At 43.9% G+C, this 22225-nt stretch overlaps 1 protein-coding gene across 1 annotated transcript; it reads left to right on the plus strand.

The window, feature by feature from the left end:
- Nucleotides 1-1979: 1979 nt before the first annotated feature.
- RNPEPL1 (arginyl aminopeptidase like 1) lies at nt 1980-22225 on the plus strand (the record flags this gene model as incomplete). The annotated part of the gene is made up of 11 exons (XM_083868569.1): nt 1980-2702; nt 9041-9181; nt 9839-9990; nt 10431-10547; nt 11705-11940; nt 14280-14393; nt 15440-15552; nt 16260-16368; nt 17699-17926; nt 18182-18324; nt 18970-22225. The coding sequence occupies 11 exons, from the start codon at nt 1980-1982 to the stop codon at nt 19240-19242; spliced, it is 2349 nt and encodes a 782-aa protein (XP_083724695.1). The 3' UTR covers nt 19243-22225.

A 22225-nucleotide genomic window follows, 5' to 3' on the forward strand; every position in this document is an offset into this window, starting at 1 on the left:
ACTTGCTTGGCACTTCAACCGAAACACAGGCAGGATTCTTCTAAAATTACCCTGGAGTAAACATGGAGTTGGATTGGGGTAATCAGGCCCTAAAGTTGAACACCTGAGGACATTTATCTGTGGTGAAGGTCGTGCAGGATCAGATCCTGAGGTTGCTGGGGCTGTGCTTTTCCCATTACCTGTAGATGAAAGCCTGGTCAAGCAGGCTTGGTACATCACTGGAAACAAAACTGGAGGAAGCCAAATTTTTTCAAAAGGCAATTTATGGTATGAGTGAGAGAAGGTGTCAGAAGGATAAAAGCAGGACATCTGATTTATTAAAGGAGGACATGGACAGCAAAAATGACAGGACAAAATGTTTTTCTTAGTTACAAGGGGATTTATTGCAAAGGCAAAATTTCTTTTTGAAGGTGCTTCAAAAGAACACTGAGAAAGTGCAGGGTGCCGTATGCAGGAACCAAAGAGCCTGAGCGCTATCTCATTATTTTTTACTGCAACTGTAGCATATGTTTTACTATATATATGTGATTACACAAAGGTTTTCTTTAGCTTCAGGTTGGTGGAGGGTGATACAGTGATTTGTTTAACCCCTGTTTGGGCCTGTAACTGCAGCCACAATGTGCTGAGGCCACACTTTGTGCCTCTGGTGTGACGGTACAGTGGAGACTGAGCTGGAATTCGGTGCAGATGCTGCAGTTGTTACTGTAAGGCTCGGGAGGCTTTCAGAATGTACCACTACGGATTCATTAAACCCACAACCATGTGAAAAATGTTCCTGTCTTGTCCAAAATATGTGTCTTGGAGCCTCATTGGGCAGTGAGGTAGGCAAAGCATAACAGGGAAAATTAGAGTGAAAATAACTTACAGAAGTGTCATTACGTGGGGCAGAGGCTGCTTTTCTTGGGCTGGGGGGAGTGCAAATCACAGTTACTTGCACACATCTCCTTCCTTCCAGCTTGCTGACTCCTTGTGTTGTTGTGCAGAGAAAAAAGTGCTTGTACAAAGCTGATAATTTTGTGGTTTCTGTCCTTTCCCATTTAGGAAGGCAGCAGTAGAGGGTGTGTGATTGATTGCCTTGAGTTCTGGGGAAGAGCAAAGGCCATTATGTCTGAGCTGGGCTTTGGGGCCAGTTTGCAGTGAGAGTTGGAGGGAGGAAACTATGGGCAGCCCAGCCGTGAGAGAAGGGATTAAAAAAGGAGTGTGTATGGGTTGAGGGAGAAGGGAGGCTATTTAGGGTTAGCTGTGAGCTCGCTGTGGGGGTGTCACCAGGAGGAGTGAGCGAGCCAAAGTCGGTACCGGTGGGATGTGCGCGCAGGAATCGGCCCCGCGGGGAGCCGGGGGGGAGGGTTTGGGGTGTGTGTCGTGGGGACGGTGAAAGTGAGGGGGACAGGGCCGGCTGTGAGGGGACGGGAGTGATCCCAGCGGGGCATTGTGGCCATGGCAGTGGCAATCCCCAGAGCAGGAGGGCTGGGATCCCTGTCCGGGCCAGGCACCGGGGCCGGGCTGTGGGGAGAGGAGGGGAGCTCTGCGTGGGCCGGTTAAAGCTGCGCTGTGAAAGGAGCACGGCTAGACGGAGCCGCTGGCGGGCAGGGCGGCAAGCGCAGATACCCACGCCTGTGAGCGAGGGAATGAACGAATGAATGAGTGACTGCACAAGTGACCGCTGCTCTCCCGGGGACGGCGGCGGCCCCGCTGTGGGCTGAGGGCCGGGGGCGGGGCCGGTGCGCGCGCAGCGGGGCGGGGCGGGGCGGGGCGGGGCCGCCCTCGAGCCCCCTCGGCGCCCCCGCAGCGCCCCCCGGCGGCCGCTCCCGCCGCTGCCGTCCGGGCCCGGGCCCTGCGCTCTCTCGGCCGGTCCTTTCCGCCTCCCCCTCCCCGCCTCGGTCGCTCCGGCCGCCGGGGCCTCCCTCCTCCCCGCCCGCCCATGGATTTCACATAGCAGCCGCCGCCTCCGCCGCCGCCTCCTCCTCCGCCGCCGCTCCATGGCGGCTCCGGCTCCGCGGCCGCCCGGCCTGTGCTGCTGCCGCAAGGGCTCCGCGGCCGGGCCGGAGGCTCCGCCGGCCCCGCCGCCGCCTCCCGAGCCGCCGCCGGACGTGGCGTCGGCGTCCAGCTCGCAGCTCTTCAGCCTGAGGCACCTGCACCTGGGGCTGGAGCTGCGGCCCGAGGCGCGGGCGCTGGCGGGCTGCCTGGTGCTGGAGCTCTGCGCGCTGCGCCCGCAGCCCCGCGCCCTGGTGCTGGACGTGCACCCCGCGCTGCGCGTCCTCTCGGCCGCTTTCCGCCGAGCCGCGGCCGAGGAAGCGCCCTGCGCCTTCGCCTTCTCGCCCGCCGAGGCCGCCGCCGCCCCGGCCCCGCCGCCCCCGCCGCCCTGCCCGCCGCCGCCGCCGCCCTGCGCGCCGCCCTGCGCCGCCAGCCCGCCCGCCACCGCCACCTTCCTCTCGGCGCCCTGCATCGCCGCCGGCCCGCTGCCCCCCGCCGCGCCCCCGGGGGAGCCCCCCGCCGGCCCCCCGCCCGCCACCGCCGCCGCCGAGCCGCCGCCGCCGCTGCCCATCTTCGCCCAGCCGCCCTGCTCCGCCTGCCCGCTCGGCTTCAGGGTGGACCCCTTCACCGACTACGGCTCGTCCCTCACCGTCTCGCTGCCCGCCGCCCTCCAGCCGCACCAGCCCTTCCAGATCATCGTCCGCTACACCACGGCCGACGGCCCCGCCGTGAGTACCGGGCGGGGGTTGGTAACGCTGGATTCGGGTCCCGGGGCGGCTGGCGGAGCCCTCCGGTGCCGCCCGCGCCTGTCGCACATCTTTGCCTCTGTTCTGAGTGACCGTCGGGCAGGGAGGTGTCTCAGTGCCGGCCCCTCCGGGCCTGTCCCGGCCCCACCGCCCGGCAGCCCCAGCCCGCAGGGCAGCAGCGTCTGTCCCCTGCCCGAGGGGCTCTGGGCACCGCCAGCCCCGCGCTCCCCCGCCGCACTCAGCGGTGCTCGTACAGACCCAGCCGCTCTCCCTCCTGGCGACCCCAAGGCTATTCATCCCCCCTCACTATATTAATTTAAAAGTTTTTCGTTCTTTAAGGACATTGCAGTTGTTGGCGAGGTGGGTGAAAATTTGCAAACTCTTGCCTCGACTCAGCCCTTCAGGATAAATTATGTCATCCACAATGCGGGAGTTTCCCTGTGGGTTTTGCCAGCTGCTAACAACATCAGGCTTTACACAGCTGGGCTAGTGTTCCAACGGGCCGTGGTCAGGAGCTTTGAGAAGAATAGGGGTGATTCCACATTCTTCCTACAAGTAATCTGCTAGAAAAAGGGATGAGAAATCGCCCAAAAGACCCCTTTGGAGGTGCTTCCATGTCTGTGGATTAGCTTTCTTCAGCAGTGAAATGCTTTGTAAATTCTGTAATTTCATTTAAATCCTTAGTATTTAGTAGCACTTTATTCCCAGCCTTTTGAGTACTGCTTGTCAGATCTGGTGTTTTTAAGAAGTTATGATAGTGAAAATATGAAGTTCCCACTGGAACATCAGTTCTTTTTATTACTGTACAGTCTGTTCAGGCTGGAAATTAAACTGAGGTGATTTTCATCATGTGGTTCATGAATCTATTTGTAAAAGAAATGGGTTTTTTTTAGTAGAGTCTCGCAACTTTGTTGCCTCTATCTTGCCTGGAGGAATTGTCTCCCAGCCTTCTGATTTGGTGTTTCTGTTGCACTGGTCAAAACCAGTAAATGTGTAGATCTATTTGACTTTTACAACGTATTTAACAAGAGCAGGAATTGAACATAAAAGCTTCTTGCAAAACAACCCACAGGAAGTAAATAGTAGGCCCTTCCTCTTGATAGGAAAGTCTTGTTGATTAGAATGCTTTTACTGGATGTTTCTCTGTCTAATTTTAATACTACATGGAAGAGCACAAAATTAATTTCATCCTTGGAATGATCTGAGTAGTCTTAATACATTGGCTCACTTGGAATAGTGAGTTCCACATGAAGATTTTTATTGACAGAAGTTTCCTGTGGTCATATGGTGACTTTTAAGTGTTCTAATGCTTCCCTGTAGGTGCAAAAATGAAGTAAGATTCTGGCGCTTTTAAAGTTCAGATCCACTTGGATATTGTTCCTTTTCACCTCTGGAATTCCTGGCTTTACTACTTCCTTGTACAATATTCTGCCATGTAGCTCACGGTGTGTTCAGAAGATTCCGTTTATTTTTTATTTCCCCCAGGTTTATGAAGAAACATATTTCTTTTGTCCACTCTCTGCCTTGTTTATGGTGAGAAGGCCTTAAAGCTAATTTGGCATTGCTGTGTGCTCTGTAATCGTTCCCAGTGGCTGAGCCACACCTCCCAAAGTACACGATAATGTGCTTTCCTCCTCTTGAACAAATTGTTTTATTTTAGGCCGGCCTGTGCTTTCCCCTGCGTTTTGCCAGCCCTGCTGCCAGAGGGGCAGTCTGTCCTGCTGCGTCTATGGAGAAATGATCTCAGTATGATTGGAATACTGATCTGGCTTTGGGAATGTAAAAACCACTGGAAGGTTCAGGGCACTGATTGATGTGATGTTCATTTAATCTCACCTTGTATTAATGTGTTGTCTCCTTGGCCCCACATGCAGTCCTGTGTCAATGCTGGAGGAGGACATTTCTATCATTCCTTTTGTTGTTGTCTTGCTCCCCCTGGATCAGAGGGGAACTACCTATTTTTTACACTGTTTTTAAAATTCTTTATTGTACCTTTAACAGTGTGTCCTGCTTCAGCTGAAATGAAGTTTCAAGGGCTCATGTCAAGGTTATTGATGGTCACCTCACTGGGGACATGCACAGCCCTTCCTAAGTGATACTGGAAAGCAGAAGCAGGAATGCTCACTGACATAAATCCTACCATGTTTGCTCACTCTCTATTGTAGGTTTTGGCTGGCAAAATATTTGTCCTCGAGTAGCACCTGTTGTAGCCCTTCATGTTCAGCATGCTGAACTATTTTGTTTGGATCCAAAGCAGTTTGGTGCTATTGTAGTGCTCTCTGTCATTGCTGTTCTTTGGCCCAGCACTGTACGTTAACAGGGATGAGTAACCCATATGTGTATAAGGGTCAATTGGTTTATACTCATGTCTTGTAAATATTCTGGCAGTCCCTTTTCTCTCTCAGTGAGGCACAGATTTACAGTGTCAGACATCTCTGTTCTAAAAGTTCTATTTTCTTTGGCTATTCTAGGAATTTATTCTCCTTAGGTCAGGGTTTATTATCTGTGGGACCTTTAGCATACTTGTGGGACCCATAAAACAGTAAATGCATGTTACAGTGCAGTGTGAATGTGTTGGCAGTCAGATCAGCAGCAGAGATAGTAGTGTTTAAAATTGGAAACCTGTTGTCTTGATATACTTGCTTTGAGCCATCTGGACGTGTTATTTGACTGTCCCATTATTTCTCGTGTGGAGGAAGAAGCCAGGATCTTTGGTTGTTTGATGGACATTGAGAGACAGCTGAGAGATTAAATCTGCCTTTCACAGAGCATTCCAGCTCCCTGTGCTGTTAGGAAACCATATGCTCAGTACATCACCAGTTTCCATCAGAGGCAAGACTGCCACAATCATTGTGTATCTCTCCTGGTGTGGGCTGAAGGCACACAGTAATCAGGTGTGTCAGGGACACTAGTCCTGTTCTTCCTCTCCTTCTTCTCCCTCATCCATTACTTCTTGGTAATACACTTGTGTGGTATTTTCTTTTTTCTTCCCTAGAGAGAAAAATCTACACCTATCTCTTGCCCACTGATTCTTGTCATTCTTCTGATTTGGCAGTGCACATCTTAACGCCAGTGCTATTTTCTTTCCTTAAATGCAAATCCTCCTCTGGGTTCTGGTACAAAAAAAATAAAACATTTTCTCATCTTCAGGATTTAGCAGAAAGGACAGCCCTCTTTGCGGTGCTAGAAACTTCCCTGTAATTCCTTAGATTTGTCTTGATTCCTCAGCCCCGTAGATTGACTTGCTGCCCAGGTGTTCCTTGCTCTGTCACGTGCTCTGCATCTCAGGTGTTTTGTTTACTTTGTCATCAGATAGAGCAGCTTGTTTGCCTAGAACAGAAGCTGTGGCTTTGCAGCTCTTCCTGTGACCTTCATCAATAATGCATGTGAGAATCATGGAGAGGTTTAAAATTAAAAGAGGCTTAGCTAATTGCCTTTGTCATTTCCCAGATTTGAGAAAATGATTATGATCTAAGTCAATAAAAATTATACTCTTGGCAGGTGTCTTATAAAATGTGAGCTTCTTTGCAATATGTGGGCAGGGGAAAGCCTGGGCTGCCCAAAGCCTTTGTTCAGCAGAGGAATCATCCAGCAGGTCTTTTTAATTGAAATGCACCACAGAACACGGTTTTAATGTGTGAAGCAGCTCTCCTGTATACATGAAAAGCTACATAAAAATGAAGAGCATGATGATGATGTCATGTGTATTTCCCAAGGGGAAGTGCAGGAGGGATTTGGGTGTGGAGCAGATGATACAGTCCCAAATACTGCTCTGTCTCTATGCTCCACCACCTGCCCCAGCAGTGCCCTGTGCCTCGCACTCCTTTCTGGGATGCTGCTTATACTCATTTTCCCCAGCACATAGCCCTGCCTCTGTCCAGCAGCATAGCCTGGTCTATTTATATTACAGATCTATTTATATTGTTTCAGGATAACTTTCATCATTGTTCCAAGTGCATCTGGAAAGAGAGACAGAGGCTTGCCATGTAGCTGCAGACATTAGGAAACAGGGGAAAAAAATACTTCATCCTCTGCAAATGTTTTCCCTCTTGGCTTGTGGGGCTGGTGCTTCGCTTAACTTCAACCAAATGTCAAATAAAGCAGGACTGGTTGAAAAGAAGTTGTCCTTAATTTATGGAGTTTCTTGTAAACAAGAATCAACTCTTGGTTCCCCTTCCCTTCCTGCTTATGTTTTCCTCTTGCACTGCTCAGGGAGAACTTCCCCTTATCTCTTCCACTGTAAAGACATCTTTCCTTCCTACTCAAGTGTTGCAATTTAGGTGTGGTGGTGCCTTATCTCTCTGTTTTCTTTGTTATCCTCTTCTGTCTCTCAAAAAGCAAAGGAAACAATGTTTTGAAGATGAGTCTCTTCAGCAGAGCCAGTGATATAGATTGGAAGTCAGACTTTGTGATACAAGCACAAAGGTCAGGGGAGTGTTTTTAAAAGGCATTGGGGCAGATCTTTGAAAGTTAATTTCTGACCTTCTTCCCTGGATCATTAGAAAACTACTGCCCTGTATTAAAATACAACAGCTTCATTTTTTGGTAAACGTGTGTTTTGGGTGGAAGTTACTAGTTATTGGTGTGTAATGAGACATATATATGTCCCCAAATGCCTTCTGGAACAGCTGTCTTCAGTTCCATAATGTGGCATTGCAGAAATGATATTCATGACTGTGAAAAGCAGGTATCCATGAGAAATGTAGTGGAAATCTGTAGGTGCCCCTGGGCTGTGACCCAGGGCTGTGGGCAGTGCTATGCTGAAATGCAGCACATAGATGTGAACAGACAGGGCTCCTCAGAAGTCTTCCTTTAGGCTTATTTTTGGCCCTACAGGCTTGAAATAGAAGAAGGTAATATTAAAACAAATCTCAAGAGATTGATTTTACTTCTAGATAAAAGTTTTTAATTTTGTAATGCCTCCTACCTAAAACCCCCAAATATTTGCCAGCAGAAGTGTGAGACTCTATAGGAATAACTGAAAGCTGCTGACTGTGTGTTTCCTGTCCACACCTTTCACTGATCCCTGGGGGTGCTGCTGCAGTGGATGATTTGGGAGAAGAGCACACTGCCATCTGAGGAAAAAGGTCTAAAGGCAAGGGAAGAACATATCAAGAAGTAACCTTATAGGACAAAAGGAGAGAGAGAAAACTTCTAAAAGTTAACTAGGAGACAGAGTTGTAATATGTTGTTAAAACGTGAGCAGACTTAGTACCCAGGCTTCTCTTCTCTGTTTCGTTGCTTTCCCTTGAGGACCAGAACTGAACTAGTATTTATACTAACTGCTGTTCCCTGATCTCAGATTTATTGGTTGCTTTGATCTAAGAATTCAGCAGTCTCAGAAGTTTTATTCCTTGTGCTTGACTGTTTCCAAGACTTCCAGTGGTTCCAATTTTATTGCAAATTTCACAATATTTGATATTTTCCATTAAAGTTTAGCTCCAGAGTTCTAGGATTACAAGGAAATTCTTATTTAAAATTGCTCCTATACTTCAAAGTCTGAGACAGGGAGCATGTGAAAGCACAAACTTTTGAAACAGAAAAACCAAAAGGCAAATAATTGGACTTTTTCTTATTATTCTTAATCTGTTCTAATTATTTGCTGAGGGTCTGACTTGTGATTTATTTGCTGTTTGGTACTGAAAATTGATGTGCTCAGTGGTGTGTTTTGTTGGCTTTTTTTTTTTGTGACCACCCAGAATCTCCTTATCCATTCTGCAAAATGGGGCCTCCAGTGTCCTTGACCAGATGTTTCTTACATATACTGACTTTTTTGCATAGTGTCAAAATGTTTGATGCTTCAGCCAAGAGGGCAGTGTCAGGGTCACAGATAATGTTGTGTACACTGTTCAGCTTCAGGGATTTTTGGTTTGTGGATTTGGGTTTGTTTTGGGTTGGTTTTTTTTTTCTTTTCAGCTTATGCTACCTGACATAAGCTGTTCCTATTAAGTTTTAAACATGGAGATGTCCAGAGTACTCCCTTTCAGAAGAAGGTTGTGTGGATGTTTGTTATAAACCAAGTGAATTGATACCACAGACATTGTGAATGGCTGGAAGTCACTATGTTACATGTCACTACTCAGTGTTCAGCCATTAAGAAATTTTTCTGAGCATTCCCAGCAAATAAACCGGAGTAGAAAGATGTATTGTTAGAGATGGAAATGTGCCCTGTGCGAGGTGTTCATCTGGGGAGCTGAACAGCTGAGGTGGTGCTTCTCCCCTACAATCCTCTTGATTTCACTTTTTTTTTTTTTTTTGGCAGTTCACCCTTGTCACATTATTCATTTCCCTCACCTCTCCTTCCCGTCGTGTTTCAACAGATCTGGTGGCTGGATCCAGAGCTGACATATGGCAATGCCAAGCCCTTTGTCTTCACACAGGGACACTCGGTGTGTAACCGCTCCTTCTTCCCCTGCTTTGACACCCCTGCAGTGAAATGCACCTACTCAGCTACTGTCAAGGTAAGAGATGGCTGTGAATGGTTCATGGAGCTCTTAGTTGCTGTAAACCTGTGAAAGGATAGTTATGTCATGTATTTTTAGCAGTTTACACCTGCTAAAAATATTGTGATTCAGTGTTATAAAGAATACTGATTTTTTTCTTTTAGATACAATTCTGGTTCTTGGGCCAGAATCAGGGTAGTGCCACAAAGGTAACTCTGTTGCCTACCATGCTTAGGTCTTGCCTTCCTTGTACTCAATGCTGAAAGAGTAATTGTGAAATGAAAATATGAGAGAGAATTTGGCTGACCCCTTCCAATAGTCATTATTGATGATAATACTCAACTGTATTGTACAAATTTTTGAAAGAAAAAACCTGAAGTCTTTTGAAATCAGCATCAAATAATGTTGAATTTTGTAGCGATGAAATAATTTAATATGTGGGTGCTTTTGGGGCAGCTGGCATATAGGAGAAGTAATATCTTTGCTTGGTATGTTTTCATGGATTGGACAGATTGTGGTATAAAAACTTCACAGCAATCTTACATTTTGTGCTATGTAAATGATTGTTTTTAATGTACATCACCCGGCATAGATGAAAATGAACCAGAGATCTGTGGTTCAGTCATTCAGCTGTAATTATCTGGTGAGTTGATGTGTATGATGTTGGTATTCCAGGCTCCAGCAGGCATACAGGTGTTGATGAGTGCCACCCAAAGCTCCTACCTAGAAGAGGAAGGAGTATATCAGTTTTACATGGAATATCCAGTTCCTGCCTACCTAGTGGCTCTGGTGGCTGGAGACCTCATACATGCAGACATAGGTCCAAGGTAAGATTTGCAGTGAGTTTGTTCTGCATTTTATGTTTGTTTCTGTACAGTGCTTCATACTGCAAAGTAGCAAAGATGTTGAGTCATTGACAAGGGAACAGTTGGGTTCATGAGCTGTGAGCATGGAGAGGGTTTGAAGTGTAGTTGGGTATAAATTCATGGCACTGGACTAGCAAAGATATGTTCCTCTTTCATAAATGTTCCCTACTGTCCCCTGAAGTTATTGCAGCTGCTTTCTTGTTGCCTTGTTGAAGGGATTTTTGGTTACCTCTTGCAATGTTCCATGGAACATTAGTCTAGGAGGGCCTGGGTCTGATGGGAGGTCTCCTTGTTCTGTTACCATACATGGAAGTGTGGTAAGCAGTCAGACTATTTTTTTTTTTCCTAAGAGATAATTCAGTTTGCTGAAGTATCACCTGATGTTTTCTGTTTTCTGACAGGAGCAGAGTGTGGGCAGAGCCTTGCCTGCTGCCAACAGCCATCAGCAAGCTTTCTGGCATTGTTGAACGCTGGTTGACTGCTGCAGAGAGTCTGTATGGCCCCTACATATGGGGAAGGTGAGCTTAATAAGTCTCCTGGGAATGTCCAGTGGGAACAAAATAAACCAAAATTGAGAAATGATCATGCTTTCTCCCTATAGCAGGGCAAACTAGCATTTCAACTGGCGGCATTGTAGTAGCTGAAAACAGATTCTGGAGTTTTGTCTCCACAAGTGGCAGGGAGGACCATGGAGGCATGGAGGTGTTTTAGCTGGTTTGCAGGGCAGAACTGGGGGCTTCTAAACAGTGGATCGTTCTTGAGGAATGAGGGTTTTTCATACCACAGTGTTTTGTGATATAAGTCCTGCACTGGGCCAGACACCATGGGATGGTTGTTTTATTTATCTCATTTATTTCTGCATTAATTGTGGCATGCCTGAGAATACTGAAAATCTCAGTACAGACTCCTTGAGAGTCCAAGTCCCCCAAACCAACATTAATAGTTCTTGAATAGCTTGACTATGTATTTAAAAAGAGTGATTTTGAGAGAATAGTTTCACTCTTTGGATGGGAGAAAATGTGTACAAAGGTTTCCTATATTTCTTTGCTAAAGGTGAGCAGGAAGATCATCTTGTTGACTTATAAAATATTGCTTGAAATAATCTGAGAACATGGTGCAGTGTGCCAGTGCTGATAACTGGTAAAGAAATTTAGAAAAATAAACAAATATTACTGTTGTGTTCTGGAGCAGACAGATTGAAGTTATTTTGCTGACACTGCATGTATGGTAAATCAACTCATTCATTGACAGCTTCCTAGTCTCTCTCTTTCCTGGGAGCCTCTGGGGACTCAGCATTGTGTTACAGTACTGTTTATAGTGTAAACAGTTTTTGTAGCTCCCAGATACACAACTTGTGATGGTTTTGTGTGTGTGAAAGGAGCACAATGCTTCTGGGATGTGCTGCATCCGCTGCACATCAAAAGACTGTCAAGTCTTTACATGCAAACGTAAACAGGTCCTTGGCCAACAAAATAAATTGTGATCCTCTGATCAGAAGAATTAGGCACCACTGGTCTAGAAAGTTTCTTCCTGAAGTCCCAAGATGGTCTCAGAAGAGCCTTTCCTAAAGAAAGAAAAATGCTACTGTGTCTTCTGAGAGAAGAAAATGTTACCGTGTGTCTTCTAGCTGCAATTTACTCATCTCCTTTCTTCTTTCTTCTCTCCCTAACTTTAGATATGACATTGTTTTTCTTCCTCCATCCTTCCCTATTGTTGCCATGGAAAACCCATGCCTGACCTTCATCATCTCTTCCATTCTGGAGAGCGATGAGTTTCTGATCATTGACGTCATTCACGAGGTGGCCCACAGCTGGTTTGGGAACGCGGTCACCAACGCCACGTGGGAGGAGATGTGGCTGAGCGAGGGCCTGGCCACCTACGCGCAGCGCCGGATCACCACCGAGACCTACGGTACGGCTGCAGGAACTTCTCCTTGTGCTGCTTCGTACCACAGCTCAGAGCTGCCTGCTTAGGCTGTTTGCCTTGGAAGATCAGAAGTCTATAGGGAGCTGGTTTTCAGTTAGGTTTTGTTTTATTTCTGGAACACGCACCCACACGCAGCCTCAAACTTTGTGTTGAACATCTTGCACACTTAGAGTTTGACATTGTCTTGACTTTAGTGGGCTCAATACCTGATATGGTACCAGGGGCTCTGAGTGAGTGTCTTAGCACAATGTTGTGAGAACTTGGAGCTACTGTTGGGTACCAGCAGGGGCTGATATGTGAGAGCAAGGTGAGCAGAGGATGCTTCAGAGAAAGATGTAAGGAATCTTATCACAATTAAATTGTGAAATAACTATCCTCTGAAAAAGTGTCCTTTTAATTCTGATTAGTTAGTAGCTACTGATACTACTAGTTTTAATACTTTAATACTAATTCAGTTAGTAGCTACCTGCTGTTAAAATGGCAGTAGCACTAAAAAAATGTACAAATTTATGTAGCTGTTTATGTGCTGGAGGTTTCCAGCAGGATTGTAAGCCCTGCCTTTGCTTGTGTTAGTGAATTTCACAGGTCAGTTTTATGGTGCCGTCTTTAGAATATATAAGTAGTAAATTATTCCTCTTGCTTTTAAGTTTAATTGGCTTGTTATTGAAGTGAATAATGGGAACATATGCTTTTCTAGTTTGTCCTGTTATGTTCTTGAAAGCCAATTCCATGTCTTTTCTCAACCATCCATTGTGAGCAATCTTAGAAAAGTTCCTAGAAATCTTGGCAGCAAAAATGTTTAGAAGAAAGCATTTGTTTTTATTCATGTATATTGTTTCTGGACATGAACTGATGACAAGTGTAGACAAAGAAGTGCTGTGAGCATCTATGGAGATGTTACAATGCATATTATGTATCTTCGAAAACTGTTTCATGTTGAGTAATTCTCAGTGGGTGGTACTGTCCTAAATCACATTATCCATGGCATTAATGTGAGTAGGTCAGCAGATATCAACCTGTTCATCATCTTAGTCTGTTCCATCCAACACAGAACAAAATCCTTGCTGATTTTGGTCTGGTCTCTAGGACTGGTTGTTTCAAGAAGCATTTGCTGTGAAACTAAAAAATGTCTTTCCCTGTGTAATTCTTTAGTACGTTCTTTCTTCATTCTGTTTTGTTTCCAAGACAAGCCTCTGATCTAAATCTCACCATTTCTGACATAGTTTTGGAGTATCTTCTGTTGATAGTAAGCAGTCATCTTTGCAATGATATTGTTTAGGGAAATTTGAGTCCACTGACTACATCTCCTCTTGGATCTTGCTTAATTATCCTCTCTGTAGCCCGAAGTAATTGCCCTTAACTCTAGTTATCCTAGTTCTTGCTTTCCTCTGGGAAGCAAATCCTCTTCTTTCTCTCCTCATACAGGTTCTCCTGTTTTCCAGATATATGCTGGTTCTTAATTCTCATTTGGTTATGTAGGATTCAGGTGTTACATTGAGACTCTGAGGTATCTATGTAACAAACCCTATCTTCAGGTGAAAAACTAAGCAAAGAAGGCTAAAATGTTAATAGTTATGGATGTTAAGTATCTTCTGAATCTGAAAATCCATTTTCTGCAGCTTCTAATGTCTGCAAGGGCATAGGAAAGATCTCTTGACTTAGCAGTGTAATACAGCTAGTTTGGTTTGAAAGCATGGAATGCTCTACATTGCAGTTAGGGAGGACTAGCTTACCCAGTTACAACTGTAAAAAGTCCTAATGAGAGGAAGGTGAAATACTTAGGGCAAAAACCAGAGGATGATAGATAAAACTTTAAAAATATACACAGGATATATAATACAATAACCAAATCCAATTCTTTTCTCTTCCCACTCAAGGTGACATTTACTTAGTAATATCCATGGCACTGAGTATGGAATTGCATCTACTCTTCTACCAGGGACAGTATGTTTTTGTAGCACTTGATTGCTCCCTGAAAGTTACCTGTACAATACTTTTTTCAGTGCTGCTCTCCTTACCTTGCAAGAACTGATGAGGTGATGTCAAAGATATAAACTTTAGCATAGTTTTCACGCTGTTTTGTTTTTCAGTGCAGCCTGATGCATGATCAGAGTGAGGAAATACACTGGGTTAAGCTCTGACTTCTATTACTAATTACAAGGATGTTCTGCACTCAAGTTTCTCTGCCATTACATTACTGTAATTCTGTCTCACTGTTGTCTTTTGCACCTGCAGCAGCTTTTACTTTGTCCCTGTGCCAGTCCTGCACAGATCAGGTTTTGCTGATCATTTTCCCACAACTAACGAGTTCCTTTCTGGGGTAGGAGCTGCCTTCACATGCTTGGAGACTGCATTCCGCCTCGATGCTCTCCACAGACAGATGAAGCTCCTTGGAGAAGATAACCCTGTCAGCAAGCTTCAGGTTAAACTGGAGCCAGGTATTGCTTTTGGCTGAGGCTGCTCTATACAAAAATATACACCTCTGTATATCCATGATGGAATATTGACAAAAATGGCTAATATTTACATATCCTTTATGGAAAGAAAAAAGAAAAAGAAAGAAATACTGGTTGGTAAACCAGTCTAAAAATAAGTAAGGAAGCTTTGCTTTCAAGGTTTCTTCAAGGTTGGATAACTCGTCTTTATAGGTGTTGTTCTGTGTAAGAATAGACTTACTGAGTAGAAAGAATGTGAAAAACTGCCTTGATAGCTATGTGGGTTTGAAATTCTGGATATGTAAAATAAAGTATTTTAAAATGGAAATATTTGGAAACATAGTATAAAATCCTCTGGTATTCAATGTTCCTCTCTTTATGTGTTCACGTAAGAACTATGTATGTATGTATTTAGCATGCAGATAAACAGATAATTGCTCTAAGTTGAGCTGTGCAGTGGCTGTTTGGTTATTCCCTGAGCCAGATGCATGACTGCACTCCAGATTCATCTGTCTCCTTCACTGATAGGTCTCTAGTTCTGTGGTCACAATTGGGTGGGTGAAGCAGTCTTCTATCTAGATGATATTTAAAACAACCTAAAATGCAAGTGGAGATGATATTGGAGTCAAATGGAATAGAAAAGCGTGTGTTGGAAGCCTCAAAAAAGGAGCAACTGGTGAATACCTTATGTTGATATCTTGAAAATTTGTGATATGGCGATTCCCAGAACCTGGCACTGAAAAAAGAAAAAAGGATTTTTTTCAAGTTCCAGATCTGTTTTCAGTGACCTCTAGTTTTAAGTGACTTATTTCTTTGGGAATTGCTACTTACCTTACAATGATTGATTTAAAAATATATATTTTTCAGGTTGTGTCTTTGGACTGCATCTATTTAATTTATTGCAGTAACTTAAATGTACTGACAACAAGCTTAGTTTTTTTTAAGTCACTGTGTCTCACCTTGGTGATCTCTAAGAGGTCTGTATAACTCAGAAGGGCTGGAAATCACTTTCCTCATTAGTTTCTTATAATGTTTTCTTTTCCTTTCAGGTGTAAATCCCAGTAATTTAATGAACCTCTTCACCTATGAGAAAGGCTACTGCTTTGTTTATTACTTGTCCCAGCTCTGTGGCGACCCCAGACACTTTGACTCCTTCCTAAGAGTGAGTGTAAATTGTGTTGTCTTGAGATTTAGAGCTGATTTTTTGTTTTTTGGGTTTTTTTTCCCCCCAGATTCTTTCACTGTGGTTAATTGTTAAGGGTCAAGTTGAATACGAGTATGTCAGAGATGGAGGAATGTTGTGGGCCTGTCTGTCAACCTACATGATTCTTTCTACAAGATTTCTGAGATTCTGAGCTTATGAGGTGCTAGTTACAGAATAGTAGTATATTTTTGTTATCTCTTGTTCTGTGCTCCAAATAATTAAAAGCTGTTCCAGCACAGATTTCCTGTGACTGGACAGATGTGACTTGATTCACTACTAAGAAGAGTTAACTTTGTTTTTTTTAACCAGGATGACAAAGGGTATGGGTTACTATATTGGGGCAGGTCGGTGCCTGGAAGCACACTTGCAAAATCTATAGAAAATTGTCAGCTACTGCCTTGTTTTGGAAAAGGAAAATTAAATGATACTCAGCTGTCAATGTATTTGCAGCAACTCATTTTTTTTTTTTCTTGTTATGGTGCTTCTTTATTTAACCGGGTGACGAGGAAGACTATTTTTCTTCATTTTTTTAAAACCTTCAAATAATTGTTCTTACTCTTATATTTGTATTTTTTGTTGTTGTTATAGTTGTGGCACGCAGTGGTTCTACATCAAAAGGAATCTGTCTTGCTCCTAATCTTAATTTGACTGTTTTACTATTTTAGGCCTACATTGAGAAGTATAAATTTACCAGCGTTGTGGCTCAAGATCTTCTGGATTCCTTCCTGAATTTTTTTCCAGAGCTGAAAGAGCAATGTGTTGAGAGCAAAGCAGGTAGGAGAATTACTAAGTTAACTGTAAACACTGTAGAAAACCTGGATGATTAATTTTGTGCTTGGCTTGGAGGATGCACAGGGAAATGCTAAGGCAAACAAAATAGTTTGGCAACAACCAGGTGTTCTTGACAGAATTTGTGGTTACTGCTCTACGATGGGCAATGAGAGCCTCTGAAATTACTCACAATTTTGGCATTAATTAGCTGAGTTTCTCATTAACTCACCTTTCACTCTGCAGACTGAAGGATCAGTGCTTGTGAGACTTACACATGCTTAAATGCAGAGAAGAGGTGAACACATTTTGAAATTTCATCTATTTTAATAACAGAAAACAGGCTTTGAGAACTGTAACTTCCCCAAGATCCTAGCCCATACCTATACAATCTCTTTCCCTTATATCTCCTATTTATAGCTGTTGGTGGATTTGTGGAAGTCTGTGGCCTACCAGGTGCTTATTATTTCACCTTCTTAAAGAAATGAGACTCATGTGTCCATCCATCCCTGCAAGCAGCTATTGAGCCCATTGGTCAGTTTAAACCAGACTGGCAGAGTACAGCTCCTAAGGGTACTGGGCGCCTGCAGGCTTTGTGGAGAGGAAACTGCATGTGGAGAGGTGTAGATGAGAGAGTTTACTGTGGGAAAAGCTGCAGCATGAGCTTGGCAGTTCTGTGTTTTACTTGGCCCACTGGTAGGCTAATGAGTTAACCACAGAATTTGCTAATTTTTGCCTGGCTAATATTCAGGGGATGCAGAAGATAGGAGTTCTGGCGTAGATGGTGTGGAACAGGAAGTATTGCCAAGGGTTAGGAAAGTACAGAGGTGGTAAAAGGTCAAGAGAAAGAGCTCTGCTGGAAAACAGGCTTGTGAAGAAACTTTTTTTTTGTTGTTATTAGTTGCATAAATAAATATAAATTGCTTGGGTTTACTGGTGGGTAGGAGAAGTTTAATCAGCCCTCTCACTTTTTTTTTTATAAAGTGGGTTTTCTCCATATTTGTCAGTCTTCCTGAAACTTCTGAGAGAGAAATGCAGGCACACAAATATTAGAGCATGATTTGAACATAGGTACTTGTCAGGCTGGCTGCTTCTTGTACTTACTGTACTGTTGAGCTCTAGAAAGCTCACAGGGAGGTTTGGAGAGATGCTGCTGGCACTCTTCCAGGTGTTCCATAGGCTACCCCAATGAGGCTGCTAAGACTGCTATGCTACTATAACTATTGGCTGCTGTTGTTAGAACCTCTCAACTATGCTAGAAGCAGTCCTGAACTTTGAGGCAGCCAAGCCACCTGCAGAGGTCTTTGCTCTACATTTTTGGTGCTCCTCATTCCAGGACTGGAGTTTGAACGTTGGCTCAATGCTACAGGACCTCCGTTAGCTGAGCCAGACTTATCTCAGGGATCCAGTCTGACCAGACCAGTGGAGACACTCTTCAAACTCTGGACCACAGAGCCTCTGGACTCTGTTGCTGCTGCCAGCAGTGTTGACCTCACTAAATGGAGAACGTTCCAAACTGTGCTTTTCCTGGACAGATTGCTGGATGGATCACCATTGCCACATGGTAAGTATTCTTACCAGGACAGGAGAAAATTATCCCTGGAATAATTGATTGAATTCTAAAGATCCCTGCCTCTGGTTGACAATATAATTCACATAAAGTCAGATTGATGTCCCAGGCTATGGCAGAGGGGTTGAAATAAGTGATCTTCAAAAGTCTTTCTATGACTCTGTGATTTTATGAATTGTTACTACCTGATGACCCTGAAAATTGACAAAATAGGTTATAGTTCTTTCTCTGTGTATGTGCTCTCTTCAGAGGTGATAAAAAAGCTCTCGGAATGTTACTCCTCTCAGCTGGACTCCATGAATGCAGAAATCCGTATCCGCTGGTTGCAGATTGTAGTCCGAAATGACTATTATCCAGACCTTTACAAAGTCCGTCGCTTCTTGGAAAACCAGGTACTAACTGCTGGATTAAAATCACTGCACCTCTCAGTGCATGAGACATGTGCATGAGACATGCGACGTGAAAGACCTTGGAACTTCTGCTTCCTGGCCAAGTGTAGCCCAGGTGTGTTGCGAAGGGGCTGAGCATGGCTCACCTGCTAGCGGTGGGGAGGAATGGGCAGATGTAATTTCAAATGCCTACAGATAACCTCTGCTTTTCTAGTCTGATTCAATACCCTTGTCCCAGCTCTGCCCCATGCATTTTATGTATTGCTTTGTAGCAGCCCTGGCTTTTCCAGACCACAAGTTTTTGCACTACTAAATCATGTGATTATTTGAATATTTACACTTCAAGCAAGGCTAGGGCTCATCGAGTTCTTTTCAGTAGTTGTTATTGTGCTGGAGCAAAAGGTTAATGCATGTGTTCAGTGTGGCCTCTTCTATTTGGCCTTTAAAAGATAGTTCTGTTATTTGTGGAAGTAGCTCAGTTTACCATTCATAAAAATCCTTGCATCAGACTTAGAATAGACTCATCTGTCTTTTGAAGAAATGTGTCTCCAGTCAGAAGTTACTCAGGGCTGTTGGAGTGTAGCTGTAGAAGAGCTGAACCTCTTGACTTTTATTGAAGTGTTTTTATCTTGTTTTCCTTTTTTGTAGATGTCTCGGATGTACACAATTCCACTTTACGAGGACCTTTGCACTGGCACCCTCAAGTCTTTTGCCTTAGAAATTTTTTACCAGACCCAAAACCAGCTGCATCCCAATTTGCGGAAAACGATCCAACAGATCTTATCCCAGGGCTTGAATCCACTTCCTGCCATAGACACTACAGCAGTCACTACAGACACACCAGCAATGGTGCTTGAGGACAAAGTCTCAGAGGCCACAAATGGTGCCATTTCACTCAGGGATGTCAACGTGTCTGCTTAGATCACCAGTTCATGCCAGCCACGAAGCTTGAAAATGGGGACAGGAACAGAGGAAAGATACCAAGCGTTGCCTCCTTTCCCTCAGCCTTGCAGCTGCAGTGTGTCGTAACTGGATTTCTCTCCCAAAACACAAAGCAAATGTGCCTTCAAGTATCCAGTGTGATACTGCCAGGTTTCAGAGATCTCCGCCAGCTGTGTGATTAATATTTTGATTCAGTTTTTACTGGGAAGGGACTCCTGGGCTGTTGCTTCTCCATGGAAAGTGGATAGTACCCTTTCCTGAGGCTCTTCTGGATGGTTTCTCCGGATTTGTTGTTTGGTGGGGGGGGGGGTGGTGTTCTTTTTTTTTTTTTTTTTTTTTTTTTTTTTTTTTTTTTTTTTGTCTGAGGCCACTGAGGCATGTTCTACTTGCTCTGTGTATGTTGCTGGGGAGTGTGTATGTGTCAAGCTGTCATTGTCCTAATATTTGGGCTACAGTTCTGCAAAGGAGAGACTCAGGAATTGTTAGTGGCAGCAAACATGTTTTCATGTTATGCTCCTTCCTGTGACAGAGGTATTGTGATTTGGGAGGAAGGGGACTAATGCTTAAATAAGAAACTAATTTTAAATAGCTCTGGTTCCCCCCTGCCCATAGGTGGCTAAATAATAATAATAATAATAATGCTCTTTATATATATTAAGAGATATAAAAAAGAACAGGGAAACATGATGGATTTGAAATCCTTCTGTAGTTAACCCTACCCTCAGTTTTCCCTTTGCACTCGATGGGACAAGCAATATAGAAATGTGTAGGCTTGAATTTTCAAAAAAGTTAAAATTAGATTCCCAAATGCCATCAATTCTGGTACTAGCTGGATGCCTAAATCTTTTTAACTGTTTTGACAAGTCTACTGCAACTTGTGCATGTGCCACACACTTTGCTGGTGTGTGGCACATGCATCAGATACACTCTGTGTGTCTCCTATTCTGTCCTTTTGAAGGAATTAACAAGTCCTGTATTTTTTTTAAGATCCCCAGCATATCTTGGCCTGTAAGTCAGCCATGAAAATATCCATGCTAAGATTTCACCGCCTTGAATAATGTTTGCCTGAATAACTGTTGCCCTGTCATACAATAGTCTGAGGGAAGCACCATCTTTCTTGATGTGGATCTTAATTTTAAGTCCCACTTTACCCAAGTCTGTTTTCTTACTTATGGTGGGAGTAAGGTGCCATTTCATTTCCCTGGCATGCTCTTTCTCTGGATCCCTGGCTAGCCATGCAGGATGGGAAGACACTGTCTTCCCTCTGTGCTGTTTGGTCTCAGGAAGCTGAGGGCAAAGTGTCCTGAGGTATTGCAGCGTACAGGTGATGGTTCTTAGACTTTGTGCCACAAACTTTTTAACATGTGGGTACCCATGTGCTCTCTGTGAGCTCCCACAAGGCATCTCTGAGCTGATGCATCACCAGGACAGTATCAACAAGAGGCAAAACATTTGGAAAAGACTCAGCTAAAAGAGATGTGCGAGAGAAATTGTTTTATATTCAGGGCAAATTTTAGCTCTGCTATGGGGATCTGCATAGACAGGAAGAGGAGGAAATTTGGGAGGTTTTTTTTGTCTTCACCAAAAGTATCTGTTTACACCCATGTGTGGATGGGGACTTAGGTGCTGTTACTGGATCTGCATTTTCTGGCTTTAAATGAATTTGGACTTCACCATAGCCTTAGCCTGGGCTGAACTGGGATAAAGCAATAATAAACTCAGGCCTCTGTAGTGCTTCATTAGTTTTAAAAATGGGCCATCAGCATTTTTGGGCTTCAGAACTCCAAGCTCTGCTCTTTCCTCCTTGAATGGGATTATCTTTTAAATTCTGTTTTGTTTTCCCAGAAAGGATGGAGAATGATGTTTTCTACACAAATCTCTTTCCTTTTCATTTGTTGTTCTATTGAAAGAGATTTGTACAAGCTGACTTGACACTTCCGGAGTTGCCGCCGTTGGTGCTGTGTCTCCTGTACCCCACTGCCAGCAGCGGCAGCCTGGTCGAGACCAGGAACCACTAGCATTTTTTGGAATCACGGGCCTCTGTTTTAACACATTTTATTTAGTGGGAGAATGTTTGTGACCCTGGTGGGAATTTTTCATTTACATGGATGCCTTATGATGATTGTCAAATTAAACTAAGCTTTGTGACAAGTTCAGTCTTTTGGGCAGTTTTTTGGCGTCCCTGCTCTAGCTGTGTGGAAGAGCTGACTAGGAACATTGTCTTTGTTTTGTCCTTTTCTGGGGTACAGCATAGAGGGAGTTTGGAAGCTCTTTCAAAGCTGCAGAGGAAGGTGCTGGAGAGGTGGCAAAAGCAATCAATCAAAAATATTCTCTATTGTTACTAGAACTGACTGAAATGCATCATGTTTGCATAGACACCCATCAGAGCAAGGAAATGCTGTCTGAACTGAACAGACTGTTTTCTGGTTAAAGAACACAAGATGTAAGTTAGTGTTTCTGCTCTCATCTCTGTGAGATCCCATCAAATGGCTTTTTACCTAGGACTTGTTTTCTGAAACACAGAAGTAGAGCAAGATTTTTTGAAAGTATTCCATGCATCCTCCTCCAGGTACTTCTGTTTCTCCTGTGAGTGAGGAGTGCATTTTTTATTTTGTAGAGACAAAAAATTGGCAGCAAGTTTGTGCAGATAAGCCTTCCTTTTGCTGACAGAAAATAAATTGGTGCTTCAGGCTACTTGCTGTCTTGATTTGTAGTAGACTTCACATTGACAGGGAAATTAGACTGTGATTAAATAGAAACTATTTGCCTTATCTTTGGTACATTCATTTCTGATCTGTTCAAGTCAGATTAGACATCAAATAGTTTTTATTCAAAGAGATGCCAAGAGACTGGGTTATTTCATTGCAGCTTCAAGCAGGGCAACAGAGGATCTAGAAATATCACTTGTAGGAAAGCTCTGAGGAGCCAAATTGTTTAATAAAATGGAATATTTATGACTTAA

This window comes from Zosterops lateralis (assembly GCF_965231275.1).
Source record: "Zosterops lateralis genome assembly, chromosome: 10".
NCBI lineage: Eukaryota > Metazoa > Chordata > Aves > Passeriformes > Zosteropidae > Zosterops > Zosterops lateralis.